The sequence below is a fragment of the Notolepis coatsorum genome (genome assembly GCF_963971535.1).
Source record: "Notolepis coatsorum genome assembly, chromosome: 12".
NCBI lineage: Eukaryota > Metazoa > Chordata > Actinopteri > Aulopiformes > Paralepididae > Notolepis > Notolepis coatsorum.
The window spans coordinates 130,496,594-130,515,626 of record NC_140176.1 but is presented as its reverse complement, the minus strand read 5'-3'; the positions used below and the strand labels follow the sequence as shown (position 1 = coordinate 130,515,626).

Here is a 19,033-nt window from a genome sequence, read left to right as displayed (position 1 = left end):
CCTTAGGCGTTCCCTAACTTTCCCTTAGTGTTTCCCTTTCCTGCCCGCCTCTTAAAGGCACCTTTCCTTCCCCTCATATTATATTCCTGTGTTTGTGATTCTCCCTTAAAGGGACAGTGCCCTTTTCCCTGTATTTCCCTTTTGTTCAATAAATATCTGTTTCTTGGCAAACCATCATACCTGTCTTGTGTTGTGCGATTGGGGTCGGTTACAAACCATAACAGTACGACCCCACCAAGTCTACGACCCCAGCCAGCACAGACTGTGTATGTTGAGTTTGCCTTTTTTTTCTTGTTCCCTCTAGCTCCCCTGTTAGCCCTGTTAGCTCCCCTGTTAGCTTGTTAGTCTCCCCTCTAGCTCCCCTGTTAGCCCTGTTAGCTTCCCTGTTTGCCCAGTTTAGCTTCCCTGTTAGTCCTGTTTAGCTCCCTTGTTAGCCTGTTACTCCCCTGTTTAGCTTGTTAGTCTCCCCGGTTAGCTCCCCTGTTTGCTTCCCTTTTTGCCCTGTTTGACCCCCCTGTAGCTAGCCATGCCCTGGCAGCTAACCCAGTCCCTCAGCAGAGCCCCTGTCTGCTAGCTTAGCCCCGGCTGCTAGCACAGCCTCTATGTTTATGCAGCCCTTGCTGCTGGCATAGGCCCTGTAGCTAGCCATGCCCTGGCGGCTAACCCAGTTTCCCTCTGCAGAGCCCCTGTCTGCTAGCTTGGCCCCGGCTGCTAGCACAGCCTCTATGTTTATGCAGCCCTTGCTGCTGGCATAGGCCCTGTAGCTAGCCAGGCCCAAGCAGCTAACCCGGTCCCTCTGCATGGCCTCCACCTTTTTGTGTAGTTTATCCCACTGCTAGGACTGCCCTTTCAGCTAGCAAGGTCAGTTTTTCTCACACAGCTAGGACTGTCCTTCCAGCTAGCTTGTGCTCTCATGCTGGTTCAGCCCTGTCTGCCAGCCTAGCTCCGGCAGCTAGCGCAGCCTCTATGTTGATGTAGCATTACAGCTAGCGTAGGCCCTGTAGCTATCAGTGCCCTGGCAGCTACCCTTTCCCTCTGCTAGCCTGGCTCCGGCAGCTTGCGCAGCCTCTATGTTGATGTAGCAGTACAGCTAGCATAGGCCCTGTAGCTATCAGTGCCCTGGCAGCTAACCTTCCCTCTGCTAGCCCTTTCCCGGTGCTTCCATGGTTAACCCCTTGCTACCCTGCTTGCCCCTCAGTTCTCTAGACCCAGTTCCTCTAGACCAGTTCTCTAGACCAGTTCTCTAAACCAGTTCTCTAGCCCAGTTCTCTAGACCAGTTCTCTAGCCCGAGTTCTCTAAACCAGTTCTCTAGCCCAGTTCTCTAGACCAGTTCTCTAGACCAGTTCTCTAGACCAGTTCCTCTGGACTAGTTCTCTAGACCCAGTTCCTCTAGACCAGTTCCCCCAGTTGCCCCTCTGCTACCCTAGTTACCCCTCGGCGACCCTGTTTCTTTTGCTAGCCCCACTCTTGTGGTGGCTTCCCCTGCTGGCTTGGCCAGTACCTCTTGTTTTGCCCCCTGCCACTCTGTCTGTATTTGTTTTGGGTCGCCGGGTGGCTCCCGTTGGAGGGGGGGATACTGTGAGGTTTTGCCCGCTGCTCACTACCTTTTCTCTGTCTTCTTTAAGCCTACTGTTAGGAATTCCCTATTCTCTGTCTTCTTTAAGCCTACTGTTAGGAATTCCCTACTCACTCTCTCTAGCCCCCACCCTCTCGTTCTTTACCCTTAGTGGCCACACCTGTTTGATATTCTATTATCTCTCGCACCTGTGGTGGCAGGCTAATTAGTCCCCCTGTGGGCTTTAAATACCAGGGCGCTTCCCCTCGTTTTGGCGTGGGGTCGTGTTGTATACTTGCCGAGTCATATTCTCTAAACATCTAGACTCTTTCGGGAGATCCTCTGTCTGCCTATGCTGTTCCATTCTCCGGCGTCGAGATGTTTGCTCCAGCCTTCGCCTGCTGTCGCCGTTGCCTGAGAGTGGGACTGGTCTGCGCTCCCTAGACTTCCACGGGAGGCATCCCAGTCATCCTCTTCAGACCCCCCGCGCAGCTGTCGTCCTGACGCACATCCAGACCAGCGCAGACGCTCTCCAGTCCTCAGCGCGCAACGCGCATCTTCCAAGGACGCTCGAGCTTGGCACGCTCTCCAGACCAGCGCGCAACGCGCATCTTCCAAGAACCCTCGAGCTTGGCACGCTCTCCAGACCAGCGCGCAGCCGCGCATCTCCTAGACCTTCGAGCTTGGCACGCTCCTCCAGACCAGCGCGCAGCCGCGCATCTCCTAGACCTTCGAGCTTGGCACGCTCCTCCAGACCAGCGCGCAGCCGCGCATCTCCTAGACCTTCGAGCTTGGCACGCTCCTCCAGACCAGCGCGCAGCCGCGCATCTCCTAGACCTTCGAGCTTGGCACGCTCCTCCAGACCAGCGCGCAGCCGCGCATCTCCTAGACCTTCGTGCTTGGCACACTCCTCCTCGCAGACGCACCCCGAGGCGTCTCTCTGTTCCGACGCGCACACCAAGGTGTGGCGCGCACTCTGTTCCTCGGCTCCGTCAGTGGCTACCCGGTGGACGACATCCTCGCCACCGCCACTGTTCCGACGCGCACACCAAGGTGTGGCGCGCACTCTGTTCCTCGGCTCCGACAGTGGCTACCCGGTGGACGACATCCTCGTCACCGCCACTGTTCCAGCTCCCTGTTCCGACGCGCACACCAAGGTGTGGCGCGCACTCTGTTCCTCGGCTCCGACAGCGGCTACCCGGTGGACGATGCCCTCGTCACCGCCACTGTTTCCAGCTCCCTGTTCCGACGCGCACACCAAGGTGTGGCGCGCACTCTGTTCCTCGGCTCCGACAGCGGCTACCCGGTGGACGATGCCCTCGTCACCGCCACTGTTCCAGCACTCTGTTCCTCGGCTCCGACAGCGGCTACCCGGTGGACGATGCCCTCGTCACCGCCACTGTTTCCAGCACTCTGTCCCTCGGCTCGGACAGCCAGCCACCCGGTGGCGATGCCCTCGCCCCGTTGCTGTCCCTGTACCTTTACGCATACGCTGGGTGAGTTTTGATTGTGATGTCACTCACTCAGCGTAGTGCCCTTGCCCCCGTTCCCGTTGCTGTCCCTGTACCTTTACGCATACGCTGGGTGAGTTTTGATTGTGATGTCACTCACTCAGCGTAGTGCCCTTGCCCCCGTTCCCGCTGCTGTTCCTGTACCATTACGCATACGCCTGGTTGAGTTTAGATTGTGATGTCACTCTCCCAGCGTATTGCCTCTGTTTTTGGTTCTCTCTTAGAATAGTATTTTTTGGACTTTACATCTCCCCCTGTGTGTTTGTCACACGAAGATATTATTACTTTGTTCACTTTGTTTATTTGGACTGTTCTGCACCTGCTCTGTTTTTTCCCTTTTGTGCATTAACTATCTCCTCTGTCCTGCAGAGCGGCCCAGATGATTTCCACCAGTCCTCCCAGTTCCTTCCTGTTCCCTAGTTCTCCCCTTTCTAGTTCCACCTAGTTCCTGGTCCCAAGTTCTCCCCTTCTAGTTCCACCTAGTTCCTGTTCCCTAGTTCTCCCCTTTCTAGTTCCACCTAGTTCCTGGTCCCAAGTTCTCCCCTTCTAGTTCCACCTAGTTCCTTGTCCCTAGTTCCCCTAGTCCCCGTTTCTCCTGTTCCCTAGCTCTCCTAGTCCCTAGTCCTCTCTCCCTAGTTCTCCTTGTCCCTGGTTTACCTAGTCTCTAGTTCCTCTGTCCCAAGGCGTTCCCTTAACCTTCCCTTAGGCGTTCCCTAACTTTCCCTTAGTGTTTCCCTTTCCTGCCCGCCTCTTAAAGGCACCTTTCCTTCCCCTCATATTATATTCCTGTGTTTGTGATTCTCCCTTAAAGGGACAGTGCCCTTTTCCCTGTATTTCCCTTTTGTTCAATAAATATCTGTTTCTTGGCAAACCATCATACCTGTCTTGTGTTGTGCGATTGGGGTCGGTTACAAACCATAACAGTTTCTGTCACTAACACTAACCAATCACAGTGTGTCTGCCACTAACACTAACCAATCACAGTGTTTCTGCCACTAACACTAACCGATCACAGTGTTTCTGCCACTAACACTAACCAATCACAGTGTTTCTGTCACTAACACTAACCGATCACAGTGTTTCTGCCACTAACACTAACCAATCACAGTGTTTCTGCCACTAACACTAACCAATCACAGTGTTTCTGCCACTAACACTAACCAAACACAGTGTTTCTGTCACTAACACTAACCAATCACAGTGTTTCTGCCACCAACACTAACCAATCACAGTGTTTCTGTCACTAACACTAACCAATCACAGTGTTTCTGCCACTAACACTAACCAATCACAGTGTTTCTGCCACTAACACTAACCAATCACAGTGTTTCTGCCACTAACACTAACCAATCACAGTGTTTCTGCCACTAACACTAACCAATCACAGTGTTTCTGCCACTAACACTAACCAATCAGTGTTTCTGCCACTAACACTAAACAATCACAGTGTGTCTGCCACTAACACTAACGGTAGGTTATGTAGATAACCTAGTTATACTAGTATTGGCTGAGCGTCCCGCTCTGAGCCTTATGAGATATACTATCTCCTATGATACCTAATGTATCTCCCACGAACAAAAAATACATGCACCACACCTGTATGGGGCCCCGCCCCCATGGTGGCACCGCCCATATAGCAGTGACTCTAGTCACCACACATCCTTCCTCGCCAAAAAACCCGTCCCAGGAAAAGATTCCTCAAGAGGGAACTCAGGGCCGCGCAGAGCGGGACGCTCAGCCAATACTAGTATAACTAGGTTATCTACATAACCTACCGTTATACGCCGTATTCGCTATCGCGTCCCGCTCTGAGCCTTATGAGATATGGGGAAGAGCGGACGCGAAGCCCGACAAATGTACCCCCTGAGGACCCGTAAGCCCACATCAAGGGGTGAGGGGAGCCCTGTCACCCCATCCTCCCTAACGAAGGGGGGGCGCAGTCAACTCCACCTGAAATGCGAACAAGAGGGAAACTAGAACCCCTTGAACACACCGTACAGGCGGAACCACGTGTGACCCAACACACTGTGGCCCATACCCATACACCCCTGCTACCCAACCAAAGGAAGGGAAGCAGGAAAGGCCACAGACCCCAGAACCGCCTGGGAGACAGAACCCCCGGTCATGTCCATGAGGTAAAACCTAACAAAGGGGCCCGGGGAGGACCAAGAAGCCGCAGCACAGATGTCCTCCACCGAGGCCCCACCCAGGAGGGCGGCAGAGGCAGCCACCCCACGAGTGGAGTGCGCCCTGACGCCCCCAGGGGGATCCTGCCCAGCCAACGTGTAGCAGAGGGCAATACCCTCGCACAACCAATAGGCCAGACGCCGCTTCGACAGCGCTTTACCAGCATGAGCCCCACCGTAACAGACAAAAAGCTGATCGGTAACCCTGAAGCCCTGAGTCCGGCTGAGGTAAAACCCCAAAGCACGGACTGGACATGACAGGTGAAGGGCCGCATCCAACTCACTAGCGTGAGGAGGAGGACGAAAAGCCTAAACCACAATATCCCGGGAGCGGAAGGAACTCCGGATATTCTTAGGCACGAAAGCAGGATTAGGTCGCAGAGTGGCACCGCAATCGGTCCGAAAAGACAGGCACTCTGGACGTACCGAGAGAGCACAGAGCTCACCTACGCGTTTAGCGGAAGTGACAGCCAGTAGAAACGCGGTCTTGAAGGACAGCCGGCCCAAAGGCGCCAGCTCGAGCGGCTCAAACGGAGCCAAGGACAACCGACCGAGGACCATCTGAAGATCCCAAGTCGGAGCCAAGGAGCGTCGCACCGGCTTAACGCGTCGAGCGCCAAGCAGGAAACGCTTCACAAGAGGGTGGCTGAACAAAACAGTCCCCTCAAAACCCTCATGATAAGAGGATATAGCTGCCGCATATACCCTCACTGTCGAAGCCGACAGCCCATCAAGAAGAGACTGGAGATAACTCAGAACAGCATCCAGGGGACAGGAGACTGGGTCCCAGCCCCCCCCCTTACACCACTCTTTGAACGCACGCCACCTGCCCGCGTAAACCGCGACAGTGGAGGGAGCAAACGCACACCGAATGGTATCAACCACAGAGGGCTCCATCCCCTCCAGACTCACCCCCCCACCAGCCACACCATCAGGGGCTGACCCAACACCGGAGGTCGGACAAACACCCCGTTGTGCTGAGAGAGGGCCGTCTCCGACCATGGAATGGCCCAAGGGGGAGCGATCAGAAGCTGGATTAAGACCGGGAACCACACCGACGTGCCCCGGTCCGGCGCGACCAGGATCACCGTCCTGCGCTCCCTCCGTATCCGCTCCAACAGCTGACTCAACAGCTGTACAGGAGGGAAGGCGTACAGAAGACCGGGCGGCCACGGAAACGTCGAGAAGGCATCCACCCCCAAGGGGGGATGATCTGCTTGACTGAGCGAGAACCACAAGGGGCACTTGTGAGAACGTCGGCACGCAAACAGATCTACCGAGGCCTCCCCGAACCGATCCCAAATCTGCCTGACTATGTCGGAGCGGAGTTCCCACCCGTCGTGACGAAGACCGCCCCGAGACATCACATCCGCCCCCACATTCTCCGTACCAGGAACGTGGAGCGCCCTCAGACTGCGCAGCCTGCGGGATGCCCATAGCAGCAGTTCGCGCGCCGCCCGGAGCAGGCGGGCGGAACGAGTCCCACCCTGCCTGTTGATATACGCCGCCGCCGTCACATTGTCCGTCCTGATCAAAACGTGCCTGCCCACCACAAGGTGGTGGAGCCGTTGAAGGACCAGAAGAACCGCCTTCAACTCCAACACATTGATATGCAGGGTAACCTGGCCAGCATGACCCGTCCATCTGCCCCCCACTGCATGAGACCGAAGCACCCCTCCCCAACCCGTGAGAGAGGCGTCGGTGAAGACCGTGACGTGTGAGCTCCTGCCGCCCATGGGGACCCCAACGGAGAGGATACCTAGCCTCCTCCAATGGGTGAGGTCCCCCCATATCGACAAAGGAACCGTCAACCGTTTCCTCTTGTCCCTCACTGGATCCAGTCTCAAAGAGACAAACCACCTCTGTATCCTCCTCATAAAGAGGAGGCCAAGAGGAACCACCACGTGAGCAGCCAACATAAGGCCCAGCAGACGCATCACCTGCAGCGCCGTAACCGTCCCTCCCAGACGGAACCCCCCGAGCACGTGACAGAGATCCCCCCGACGCTGCTCCGAGAGGGTCGCAAGCATGGGCCTCGACCTCAAGGTCAAGCCCAAGTACTCCACCTGTCGACTGGGAAGAGGGGTACTCTTCTTCCAATTCACAGCAAAACCCAGGCTGGTGAGGAATTCCACCACCAGCCTGGTATGAGACCTGGCAACCTCCTCCGAACGACTGAGGAGTAGAATGTCGTCGAGATAGAATAGAACTCGTATCCCCCGACGACGTAAAGGCTCCAGCGCAGTCGCCACGCACTTGGTGAATGTGCGGGGAGCCAGAGAATACCCGAACGGCATTCTGTGGTACTCGTACGCTACGCCCTGAAACAGGAACCGTAGGAACCTCCTGTGAGGAGGGAAAATAGGAACGTGAAAATACGCATCCTTCAGGTCTATGGAGGTGAACCAGTCCCCCCTCCTGACAGCAAGCAGAAGGAGTTTGACGGTCAACATTCTGAACGGTCTCGCTACAATCAACCGATTGAACGCGGACAGATCCAGTATAGGTCTGACCCCCCCTGTTTTCTTGGGCACCAGAAAATAACGGGAGTAGACGCCTGACATTGCGTCCTCGCTCGGGACCACAACGACGGCCTGCTTTGCCAACAGAGATTGGATCTCGTCGGCCAGGGCTGTCACCGCGTCCGACCCTGACAATAGGGTCGGTACCAAACCTGAGAACGGAGGATGGGGCTGTGCGAACTGCAAAACCAGCCCCGCCTCTAACGTTCTCTGCAACCACCGATTCAAAAGGCATTCCCGTCGCCATATGTGAATATAATCCCACAGTGCCCCCGCCGCCAACTGACGCTGGGCCGCAAGGAACAGTAGATAGTTGGCCCGGTCCCCCCCGTCGTGCAAAACACCCAAGGGAGGACCCCGACAGAAAGGGCCGGTTTGATACGGGAGGAGCTGTCACCAAACTTGTGGACACACACTCGCCCCTGAACACCCCACCAGCGTACGCTGAGGAGTCGTTCCGCAGCTAGACACGCAAGGCATGAGGACCCCATGGGACACGCCGAAGCGCTGCAGTGATATTGCTACCACTCAAATCACGCTCGCCTCTTCTTTGCAGACCACTGCCGGTTTGACGGGAGTGGGAGGCAACAGCGCGACACCCCGCCTGGCGAGGGCGAAGCCGGGGTAACCCCTGCTGAGCATTCAACAGAAGAGGCACCGAATCCCCCTGCTGACCACTGGAGCTAGTGGCAGCTGTAACACCAGGTTCCACCCACCCACAACCTGCGGTGTAGGAACCACGCGACGACGGAACATTCTCACGGACAGACCCAGGCTCAGCCATCAACTGGGTGTCAGCCCCTGCCCCCATGAGAAGCGAAGAATGGGGCCGCATACGCTTCAAAGAAGGTTCGCGGCCCGCAGCCAAAGGAGAACGCTCAGAGCCCCGCTTCTGAGGGTAACAGAAAGCGGACCGAACGGGGAGTGGGCTGCTCGCGGCAAAATGACGACGGGTTGGTATACCAAACCCGAAATCACCCAAAATGGCCGATCCCTCGGCCGCCAAGGCTGTCGGCCTCGCAATACCCTGTTGACACTCCAACCAGGGCACCACTGGCGGGGGGAAAATGGCCGCCTGTCGAGGATCTCGCCACAGTCGTTGACGAGACCGTGCTCCCACCTCTGGCTGCACAGCGTGAGACGGTGTAGGACCCCGATCAATAACCGCCTGCGCCTCCACAGAACGCCCAAAAAGACTATCTGTGGAAAAAGGAGTCATGAGGAGAGAAAACCTATCCTCTTCCCCAAGAGGAGACTGCTCCAACCAAGCATGCCTAACAACTAAAGTTGATAGCATCCGAATCCTCCCCGCAGTTATAGCTTGCGACTGAGTCAAGATCTCTATAACACCACAAACATGAATCACGTTTACAATGTCGGTCTGACCCAAAGACCCACAACCCGACGCCATCTTGGATAGGAAAGTAGCCAGCTGAGCCACAACACTGGCCGCCGCTAAATACCATCCTGCAGCAGTATACCACTCATTCGTCCATACTGCCACCCTCCGAGCCGATATGTTATCAAGCATCGGCCGGGTGGAACGCCGTTCATCCCCGCCTGGGCACAGGAAAAAAGCTACCTGGCTGCTCAGCCAAGGTACCCCCGGCCTGCACCCCGTTGTCAGCCCCTTCACCCGTAAAAAAGGTAAATAAAGCTCAGCAAACCCCCCCACATCCACCACCGACTGACCTTCATCAATGAAGCTGGCAAGAGGAGGGAAAAGCGGAAACCCGCGGCGGGGATTACTAGACATTCCAGCGTCAACATCAGTGTTAGCAGAAACAACAGTAGTAGCATTAGCGTTAACAGCACGTTCCAGGATCGCCAAGACATCGCCCACGACAGTGGAACGATCGCCAAGCCGCCCCAGCCCCGGTGCTGAAACATACTCCACAGCACGACTAACACCGACATCGATGCCTACTGACACAGACCTCACCTTTGTACAAGCCGACCCGTTAGCCAAACCTTGTACGCTGCCCCTCGGTCCGTCGCCGTCAGCCGAGGAACCACCAGCATAGGTCTGCGTCGTCGAGACAAGCTCCGGAGAATCCAGGGAAACACAATCCTCCGGTAAGCCCTCAACATTACGAATCTTCTTTAATCTTTTCATCCTACTAGTTATCGTACGGTGCACGCATCCAAGTACGCTGGGACGAAAATAGAGGAAGGATGTGTGGTGACTAGAGTCACTGCTATATGGGCGGTGCGACCATGGGGGCGGGGCCCCATACAGGTGTGGTGCATGTATTTTTTGTTCGTGGGAGATACATTAGGTATCATAGGAGATAGTATATCTCATAAGGCTCAGAGCGGGACGCGATAGCGAATACGGCGTATAACCAATCACAGTGTTTCTGCCACTAACACTAACCAATCACAGTGTTTCTGCCACTAACACTAACCAAGAGTTAGAGTTAGTTATATCTCTGTTGTAACAGGTAGTCAGACAGTGTGGTTTAGTTATATCTCTGCTGTAACAGATAGCCAGACAGTGTGATTTAGTTATATATCTGTTGTAGTAGGTAGTCAGACAGTGTGGTTTAGTTCTATCTCTGCTGTAACAGGTAGCCAGACAGTGTGGTTTAGTTATATCTCTGCTGTAACAGGTAGCCAGACAGTGTGATTTAGTTATATATCTGTTGTAGTAGGTAGCCAGACAGTGTGATTTAGTTATATCTCTGTTTTAATAGGTAGTCAGACAGTGTGATTTAGTTATATATCTGTTGTAGTAGGTAGTCAGACAGTGTGATTTAGTTATATATCTGTTGTAGTAGGTAGTCAGACAGGGTGATTTAGTTAGATCTCTGTTTTAATAGGTAGCCAGACAGTGTGATTTAGTTAGATCTCTGTTTTAATAGGTAGTCAGACAGTGTGATTTAGTTATATATCTGTTGTAGTAGGTAGCCAGACAGTGTGATTTAGTTAGATCTCTGTTTTAATAGGTAGCCAGAATATGCTTTTTGAGCTTTTGTGATATTTGAATTCAACGTGCAGATGTGATTAGATTTAGGATTAAATTAAGTATTTAAAACGTGTGTGTGTTTGTGTGTTTAGGTGGAGCAGCAGCCAGTATATGAAGATAGTCTCTACATGTATCTGTATTTTGTCATCTTCATCATTTTTGGCTCCTTCTTCACTCTCAACCTCTTCATTGGAGTTATTATCGACAATTTCAACCAGCAAAAAGCAAAGATAAGTTTCTTAACTAACCAATCATCTACCTGGTCAACAGACTGACTGACCATGAGCATACCATTAACTACAATCAATAAAAGGCTAAAAACAAACAAACGTAATCTTTTGTTAGTTAGTTAGCCTGCCCTAGCCCTATTTTCAGAAAATCCGCCTAAAAATACATACCTAAGTAAATGGATGTTTACTTGCATGTTCATGGTATCTAGGGACATCTATGGACCTCAGGGAATGTATTCCCAGTGTCAGTAATATTGTGTCTGTTACTAGGCTTGAGCAAATTGTGATGAAACAAAGGAGAATATAAATTACGATTTTTCTTTCCATATTTGACAGTGAATAACACCATGCTAAGAATTACCAGACAACTACAAAAAATCTAAGCAAATTAATAAAGGGTAGATGATTCAACAGAATGTGACAGCTTGTGACTGCAACTTGTTCCTGTTTGCGGACGACTCAGCCCTGCTGGTCTCTGACAAGAACAAGTTACAGGTTGAAAAAACCCTCAGCTCGGAACTAGGCAAAATCTGCACCTGGCTCGCCAATAACAAACTATCATTACACCTGGGCAAAACAGAGTCCATTCTCTTCGGTTCAAATAACAAATTCAGCAAGACCGACGGCTTCTCAGTTACAGTGGGTGACAATATTGTCACAAGGAAAGATGAAATTACCTACCTGGGTTCCATCCTAGAGGCTAATCTTTCCTGTGACAAAATGGCATCCAATGTAATAAAAAAAGTCAACTAACAAACTCGATTCTTGTACCGGATCTCCTCTCTGGTAAACAAGAATACCCCGAAGACTCTGGCAGGAGCACTCATTCAAAGGTACTACGACTATGCTTGTACCTCATGGTACCAAAGCACCTCAAAGGCACTAAAAACCAAATTACAAACATCTCAAAACAAACTAGTCAGACTACTGCTTGACCTGACTCCTAGAACCCACCTCACCCCTGCCCACTTTGACAACCTAGGATGGCTTAGAGTAGACGACAGAGTACAGCAACTTGCAATGGGCCTGGTCTACAAGGTACCCATGTACATGTCAAAATACTTCCCAAAGGTCAGTGAATACCACGATCACAACACCAGAGGGAGCTCCACAAATCATGTTAAACCCAGATTCGGCTCAAACAAGGGACTAAACACGTTTTGCAATTATGCCACATCAATGTGGAACGCCCTACCCAAAGCTGTAAAGGAATGTGAATCACTACCCACTTTTAAAAACACTCTCAAAGAACACCTACGGGAGACAATTCTAAACTGGCCCCTACAAATGTCCTAACCCAGTTGTACAGTAAATTACCAAGTATGGCTTTGTCAGTATTCCAATGTACAGTGTACAGTGCCCCCCCCCCCACCTCCAATGTACAGTCCCCCCCCCACCCACCCAACCCCACCCCACCTACCCAACCTCCTCCAATGTACAGTTTCTACGTCAAATGTATATACACTCTTTTCTAGACACTTTTTGTATCACAAACAGTACTGTATTTGCAAATCTGGTATGTCATAAATGTATAGATGTAGCAGTAGCCTACTGTCTATCTGTATGTCGTATATGTTATGATGAATAGAAAATGGGGGACCCTGATGTAAACAAGATGAAAGTCTTTCTCTGGTCTGCATCCCCTTAACAATTGTATGTATTGAGCTGTACTTTACTGTACCCCTTCTGCAATCTGTTAATAAACTTTTCAATCAATCAATCAATCATGTGTTGTAGATACAGTACTGAATTCTGCCATCCGGACACATGCCATTTGAAATATTATGATAGAATATAGAATATCAGGCCTATAAATTACCTTATTATAGCCAAGTTGCACATTTATGGATTGGGCCAAATCGACTAGTTCCAATGGCAGAGGTACATTTGGATTTAGTATCACCAGGTACTGTAGGAGCAAGAACCGTGAATGAAATCTACTGTAGGTACAGTTCCATTCTTATAATGGATATGGCTCCACCATATAGAAATCGGTTTGCAATGCAGATTCTCACTAAACGTTCACAGAAGGTAGACACACTAACTGCGCTCCAAGCTATGCCAATAACATTCAGTGTTTGTGATAGATAATCCCAAGAAATAGGAGAAATACAAAAAAATGCATCAACAAGTAATTAGCTGTACAGTGGCTGGCTTGGGCTGGGTCGCACAGGGTAGTGGCTAGAGGGGCTTAATGTTTAGGTGATTATTAAACGGCTCACTCCCTCCCTCCAGCTGCACCACAGGGTAGTGGCTAGAGGGGCTTAATGTTTAGGTGATTATTAAACGGCTCACTCCCTCCCTCCAGCTGCACCACAGGGTAGTGGCTAGAGGGGCTTAATGTTTAGGTGATTATTAAACGGCTCACTCCCTCCCTCCAGCTGCACCACAGGGTAGTGGCTAGAGGGGCTTAATGTTTAGGTGATTATTAAACGGCTCACTCCCTCCCTCCAGCTGCACCACAGGGTAGTGGCTAGAGGGGCTTAATGTTTAGGTGATTATTAAACGGCTCACTCCCTCCCTCCAGCTGCACCACAGGGTAGTGGCTAGAGGGGCTTAATGTTTAGGTGATTATTAAACGGCTCACTCCCTCCCTCCAGCTGCACCACAGGGTAGTGGCTAGAGGGGCTTAATGTTTAGGTGATTATTAAACGGCTCACTCCCTCCCTCCAGCTGCACCACAGGGTAGTGGCTAGAGGGGCTTAATGTTTAGGTGATTATTAAACGGCTCACCCCCTCCCTCCAGCTGCACCACAGGGTAGTGGCTAGAGGGGCTTAATGTTTAGGTGATTATTAAACGGCTCACTCCCTCCCTCCAGCTGCACCACAGGGTAGTGGCTAGAGGGGCTTAATGTTTAGGTGATTATTAAACGGCTCACCCCCTCCCTCCAGCTGCACCACCCCAGCGCTGTAGCAGCTTGTTCATGTGACCCTAACTAACCAGTTGGCACACAGTGATAACCAATTGTGCAAAGGAATTAGACCAATCACATGCTTGATTTTAGCTTCCCTTTTTATAATGTGAGTTAATTGACTTAAATGTATTTACTTCAAACTCAACACAGACTGAGTCCAGTGAGTTAACATACTGTATATATTGTGTCTGTACTTTGGAGGTAAAGACATCTTCATGACTGAGGAACAGAAGAAATATTACAACGCTATGAAGAAACTGGGCTCCAAGAAACCGCAGAAACCTGTCCCACGGCCATTAGTAGGTTAAATACCCAACCAACCAACTAACCAACCAACTACACAACTAACTACACAACTAACTACACAACTAACAACCAACCAACTAACCAACTAACTACTGTACACAACTAACCAGGGGTGTAAAGTACTTGAGTAATTGTACTTTGTTACAATACTTAAGTACTGTTTTGGGGGATTTGTACTTTACTCGAGTATTATTACATTTGTATACTTTGTACTTTTACTCCATTACATTTCAGAGAAAAAAACATACTTTTTACTCCTTACATTTAAAATGCAGACCTACAAAGTACAAATCTCATAGGTCCAACCATTTTAATTAGTATATTTTAATTGTTTATCTGGCCGAACTAACGTTAACGCTATTAATCCTGCGACCGCAGGTAAACAGCCAATCAAATCCCCATCAATGGAAAATGAACCCGCCCATACCCATGCTGATTGGTCCTTGTGCAACACTAGAAAGCGGGGATCTTTGATTAAACACCTGCTATCAGAAGAATAGACAGTCAGATCCGCATTATGCTGTGGTTAATATTGTGATATTATTCAGGGTACTCCAGTATTCTGTTTTTAATATTGTGATATTATTCAGGGTACTCCAGTATTCTGTGGTTAATATTGTGATATTATTCAGGTACTCCAGTATTCTGTCTTTAATATTGTGATATTATTTAGGGTACTCCAGTATTCTGTCTTTAATATTGTGATATTATTCAGGGTACTCCAGTATTCTGCCTTTAACACTTTGATCGCCATGGGTTAAATTCATAATTTACCATCCTCTGCCAGCTCTATTTGTCTATGGAGAAGTTCCCCTTCTTTGCAGGGCTATAACTTTTTAAATTCTATTGCTACATTGCCATTATTATGGCCCATTCAATGTCCTATATGTATTGTTCAGGGTGTAGCAATGTTAAACTTTTTCATTCACATATTCATACTAAAATATGGTCTAAAGTATAAGTATGTTTTTATCGTTTTCTGCAGCTTTCTTCAGAACGTTTATATTATTATTATATTGATGATGAAATACAGTTTGGTAGCGATCGGCGCAAGATGAAAAATTTCAACTGGACGTACTTCTAGAATGATCTACGTATGATCTGATGATGACCGGATGGGCGGGGGATCGTTTATAATTCCGTGGGCAACGTTAGATGATTCATCCAGAGTGGGTCATATGTTCATCATAGCAGTTTATATTGAACACGTTAGAATATAATGCTGAATCTTACCGTATGTTCCTCGCGCCGTTGGACGATCAGCGTGGAGTAGACCGTTTTCGATTATGGGATGTAGAAATTCCCGATCCATTTCCAGGTTGTATAATAGTATATACGTCCAAATAACGTTGTTTATTGAGTTAGGGCGAGCAATCTATTATCCAGTGTTTCAAGATGGAGTCGCGGGAGCAATAGAGAGTGGCCGGACCACATTTGCATGAGTACTACTGGTTCAAAGGTTAATATCCGGTTGGCGATCTGCCGATCGGCCACCAGATGGCGCTCTTGAACCGCTAGAGAGTTGAGAGGAGATCACACTTGTGTCTCAGGGCCCCGGAAAGGAAATATGATTTCGATGACAGATTTTTGAAATATTGACATCAAAGACGAGTTAAGGCATCCTCGGCGGAATGAGCATGGCGGGGAATGACGAGTTCCGGCGTTTTCGGCGGTTAAAGTGTTAATATTCTGATATTATTCAGGATAATCCAGTATGCTGTGGTTATAAAAGAAAGGTTGAGATCCAAGGCAGCTCTACAATTTTTTAAAAAGCCTTTATTTATTGGCTTACATTATTTAGAAAAATCTTTTAAAAAAACCGACATGTTTCGGCCTACATGGCCTTCTTCAGGGTGTTGCTGTGACAAAAACAATACTGTGACTAAATAGAGGAAAAAAGGAAAAAAACATAACTCAGGGAGTGACTAATTACAATGGGGGACAGCTGGTCCCAATTAAATGAAGGCAAAGCAACATTCTCAACTTGAGTTGAAGAAATATACAATAATACTAAATAGAAATAAACAAATTTGTATATTATATAAGTATATATACACACAAACTCAAAATATTATAACAACATAAAGAAATGAGTCAAAACAAACATAGAATAGATCAATAATAATATAAACAATTATCAAAAATTATCAAAAAACAACAATGTAAGAGCATTGCGTAATGCAAGACAAAAAATAATAATACTATAATGTAATCTACTTAGCCTATAAAAGTGACAGTATGTCCGTAGAGTCATTTAAACCTGCAAAGAGGTGGCCTGTAGTCTATCAAAATACAATAAATAACAATGTATAAATACAATAAATAAATAAAGTGATCTACTGGCCTATAAAAATTATACCATGTCTATGGAATCATTTAAACCTGGGAGTGAGGTGGCCTGTAGTCTATCGATCCAGCGACTTTCTTTCTGGTTTAGAATTCTTTGTCTATTTCCTCCTCTAGACGTGAGCGGAACACTGTCAATTCCGATAGCTGTAAATAAAGCAGAGGTACTATGGTGAACTTCATGAATATGTTTAGCCATTGCATAATCCATGTTGTTAGTTTTGATAGCATATTTATGATCTGCCAGTCAATCAAGTAGGCGGCGTTTCGTACGACCAACATAAAAAAAGTCACATTTGGAACAAGATAGTATATAAATAACATGTGTCGTTTGACAATTAATAAAGCTGTTAGAAGTACATGTCTGTTTTGTAACTGGGTGGGTAAAACCTTTTGATCTTATAACCACATTGCATTGTTTGCAGTGACCACATCTATACGTCCCTATAGGAGGCTTTGGTAACCATGTAGATTTGACATCTGCCGGTAGATGGCTTCGTACTAATTTAACTCTGAGATTGGGAGCTCTCCTAAATGTACAGAGGGGCGGGTCAGGGAATATGTTAGACAGGGCCTCATCACATTGGATCAAGCTCCAATTCTTTTTAATTATATTGCGAACAGCAAGGGCCTTAGTACTATAAGTGGTAGAGAAAAACACCCTATCGGTTTTCTCTTTCAGTGTCTTTCTTTTTAAGAAAACAGACATATACTTCTAACAGCTTTATTAATTGACAAACGACACATGTTATTTATATACTGTCTTGTTCCAAATGTGACTATTTTTATGTTGGTCGTACGAAACGCCGCCTACTTGATTGACTGGCAGATCATAAATATGCTATCAAAACTAACAACATGGATTATGCAATGGCTAAACATATTCATGAAGTTCACCATAGTACCTCTGTTTTATTTACAGCTATCGGAATTGACAGTGTTCCGCTCACGTCTAGAGGAGGAAATAGACAAAGAATTCTAAACCAGAAAGAAAGTCGCTGGATCGATAGACTACAGGCCACCTCACTCCCAAGTTTAAATGATTCCATAGACATGGTATAATTTTTATAGGCCAGTAGATCACTTTATTTATTTATTGTATTTATACATTGTTATTTATTGTATTTTGATAGACTACAGGCCACCTCTTTGCAGGTTTAAATGACTCTACGGACATACTGTCACTTTTATAGGCTAAGTAGATTACATTATAGTATTATTATTTTTTGTCTTGCATTACTCAATGCTCTTACATTGTTGTTTTTTGATAATTTTTGATAATTGTTTATATTATTATTGATCTATTCTATGTTTGTTTTGACTCATTTCTTTATGTTGTTATAATATTTTGAGTTTGTGTGTATATATACTTATATAATATACAAATTTGTTTATTTCTATTTAGTATTATTGTATATTTCTTCAACTCAAGTTGAGAATGTTGCTTTGCCTTCATTTAATTGGGACCAGCTGTCCCCCATTGTAATTAGTCACTCCCTGAGTTATGTTTTTTCCTTTTTTCCTCTATTTAGTCACAGTATTGTTTTTGTCACAGCTACAACACCCTGAAGAAGGCCATGTAGGCCGAAACATGTCGGTTTTTTTAAAAGATTTTTCTAAATAATGTAAGCCAATAAATAAAGGCTTTTTAAAAAATTGTAGAGCTGCCTTGGATCTCAACCTTTCTTTTATAAGCGAATCCTACCCCGGATTTAATCCAAAGAGCACCTACCTGAAACAAAATAAGAACGCTGAAGCCCTCTCCATATCCTCTGTTATGCTGTGGTTAATGTTGTGATATTATTCAGGATACACCATTCTGTTTTTAATATTGTGATATTATTCATGCTGTGATGTGAATGCCATCCATGTTAGTTTACCTTCAATGGAGAAGTGCATTAAATAATTTTATTGCAAAAAAGTGTCCTCTGTTCTTTCATTTCAGCATTGTCTAACGCAGAACACATTCCATTGTGGGCAGAGTGTCTGCTTGGTTTCATTCCAGCCTTGCCTAAACACCAGCTGATGATTTCACTAATTGGCTCACCTCTTCAACTAACTCACCTGGTGCAATGTATAGTTTAAATGAAAACTTGGCCCAGGATGGAATGAGTTTGAGACCCCGTCTATCCCTTTAAAAAATTTATTACTTTTACCTTTTAGTTCTTAAGTACATTTAAAAGTAGGACTTTTTGACTTTTACTCAAGTGTGTTTTTAGCCAGATACTTTGACTTTTACTTGAGTCAGATTTTGAGACAGTACCCATACTTTCACTTAAGTATAATTTCTAGGTACTTTTTACACCCCTACAACTAACTACACAACTAACTACACAACTAACTACACAACTAATGAACCAACTAACTACACAACTAACTACACAACTAACTACACAACTAACTACACAACCAACAAACCAACTAACTACACAACTAACTACACAACTAACTACACAACTAACCAACTAACTACACAACTAACTACACAACTAA

General features: G+C 47.6%; 1 protein-coding gene across 1 annotated transcript in view; it reads left to right on the top strand.

Moving 5' to 3' along the window:
• LOC311238055 (sodium channel protein type 4 subunit alpha B-like) overlaps positions 1-19,033 on the top strand; it is a gene marked incomplete at its 3' end in the record, with an annotated part of 252,987 nt that overhangs the window by 182,698 nt on the left and 51,256 nt on the right. The window contains exons 20-21 of the mRNA XM_084326018.1: positions 10,836-10,973; positions 14,083-14,187. Of these exons, the coding sequence (XP_084182144.1) occupies positions 10,836-10,973; positions 14,083-14,187 (243 nt within the window). The remainder of the gene's footprint in view (positions 1-10,835; positions 10,974-14,082; positions 14,188-19,033) is intronic.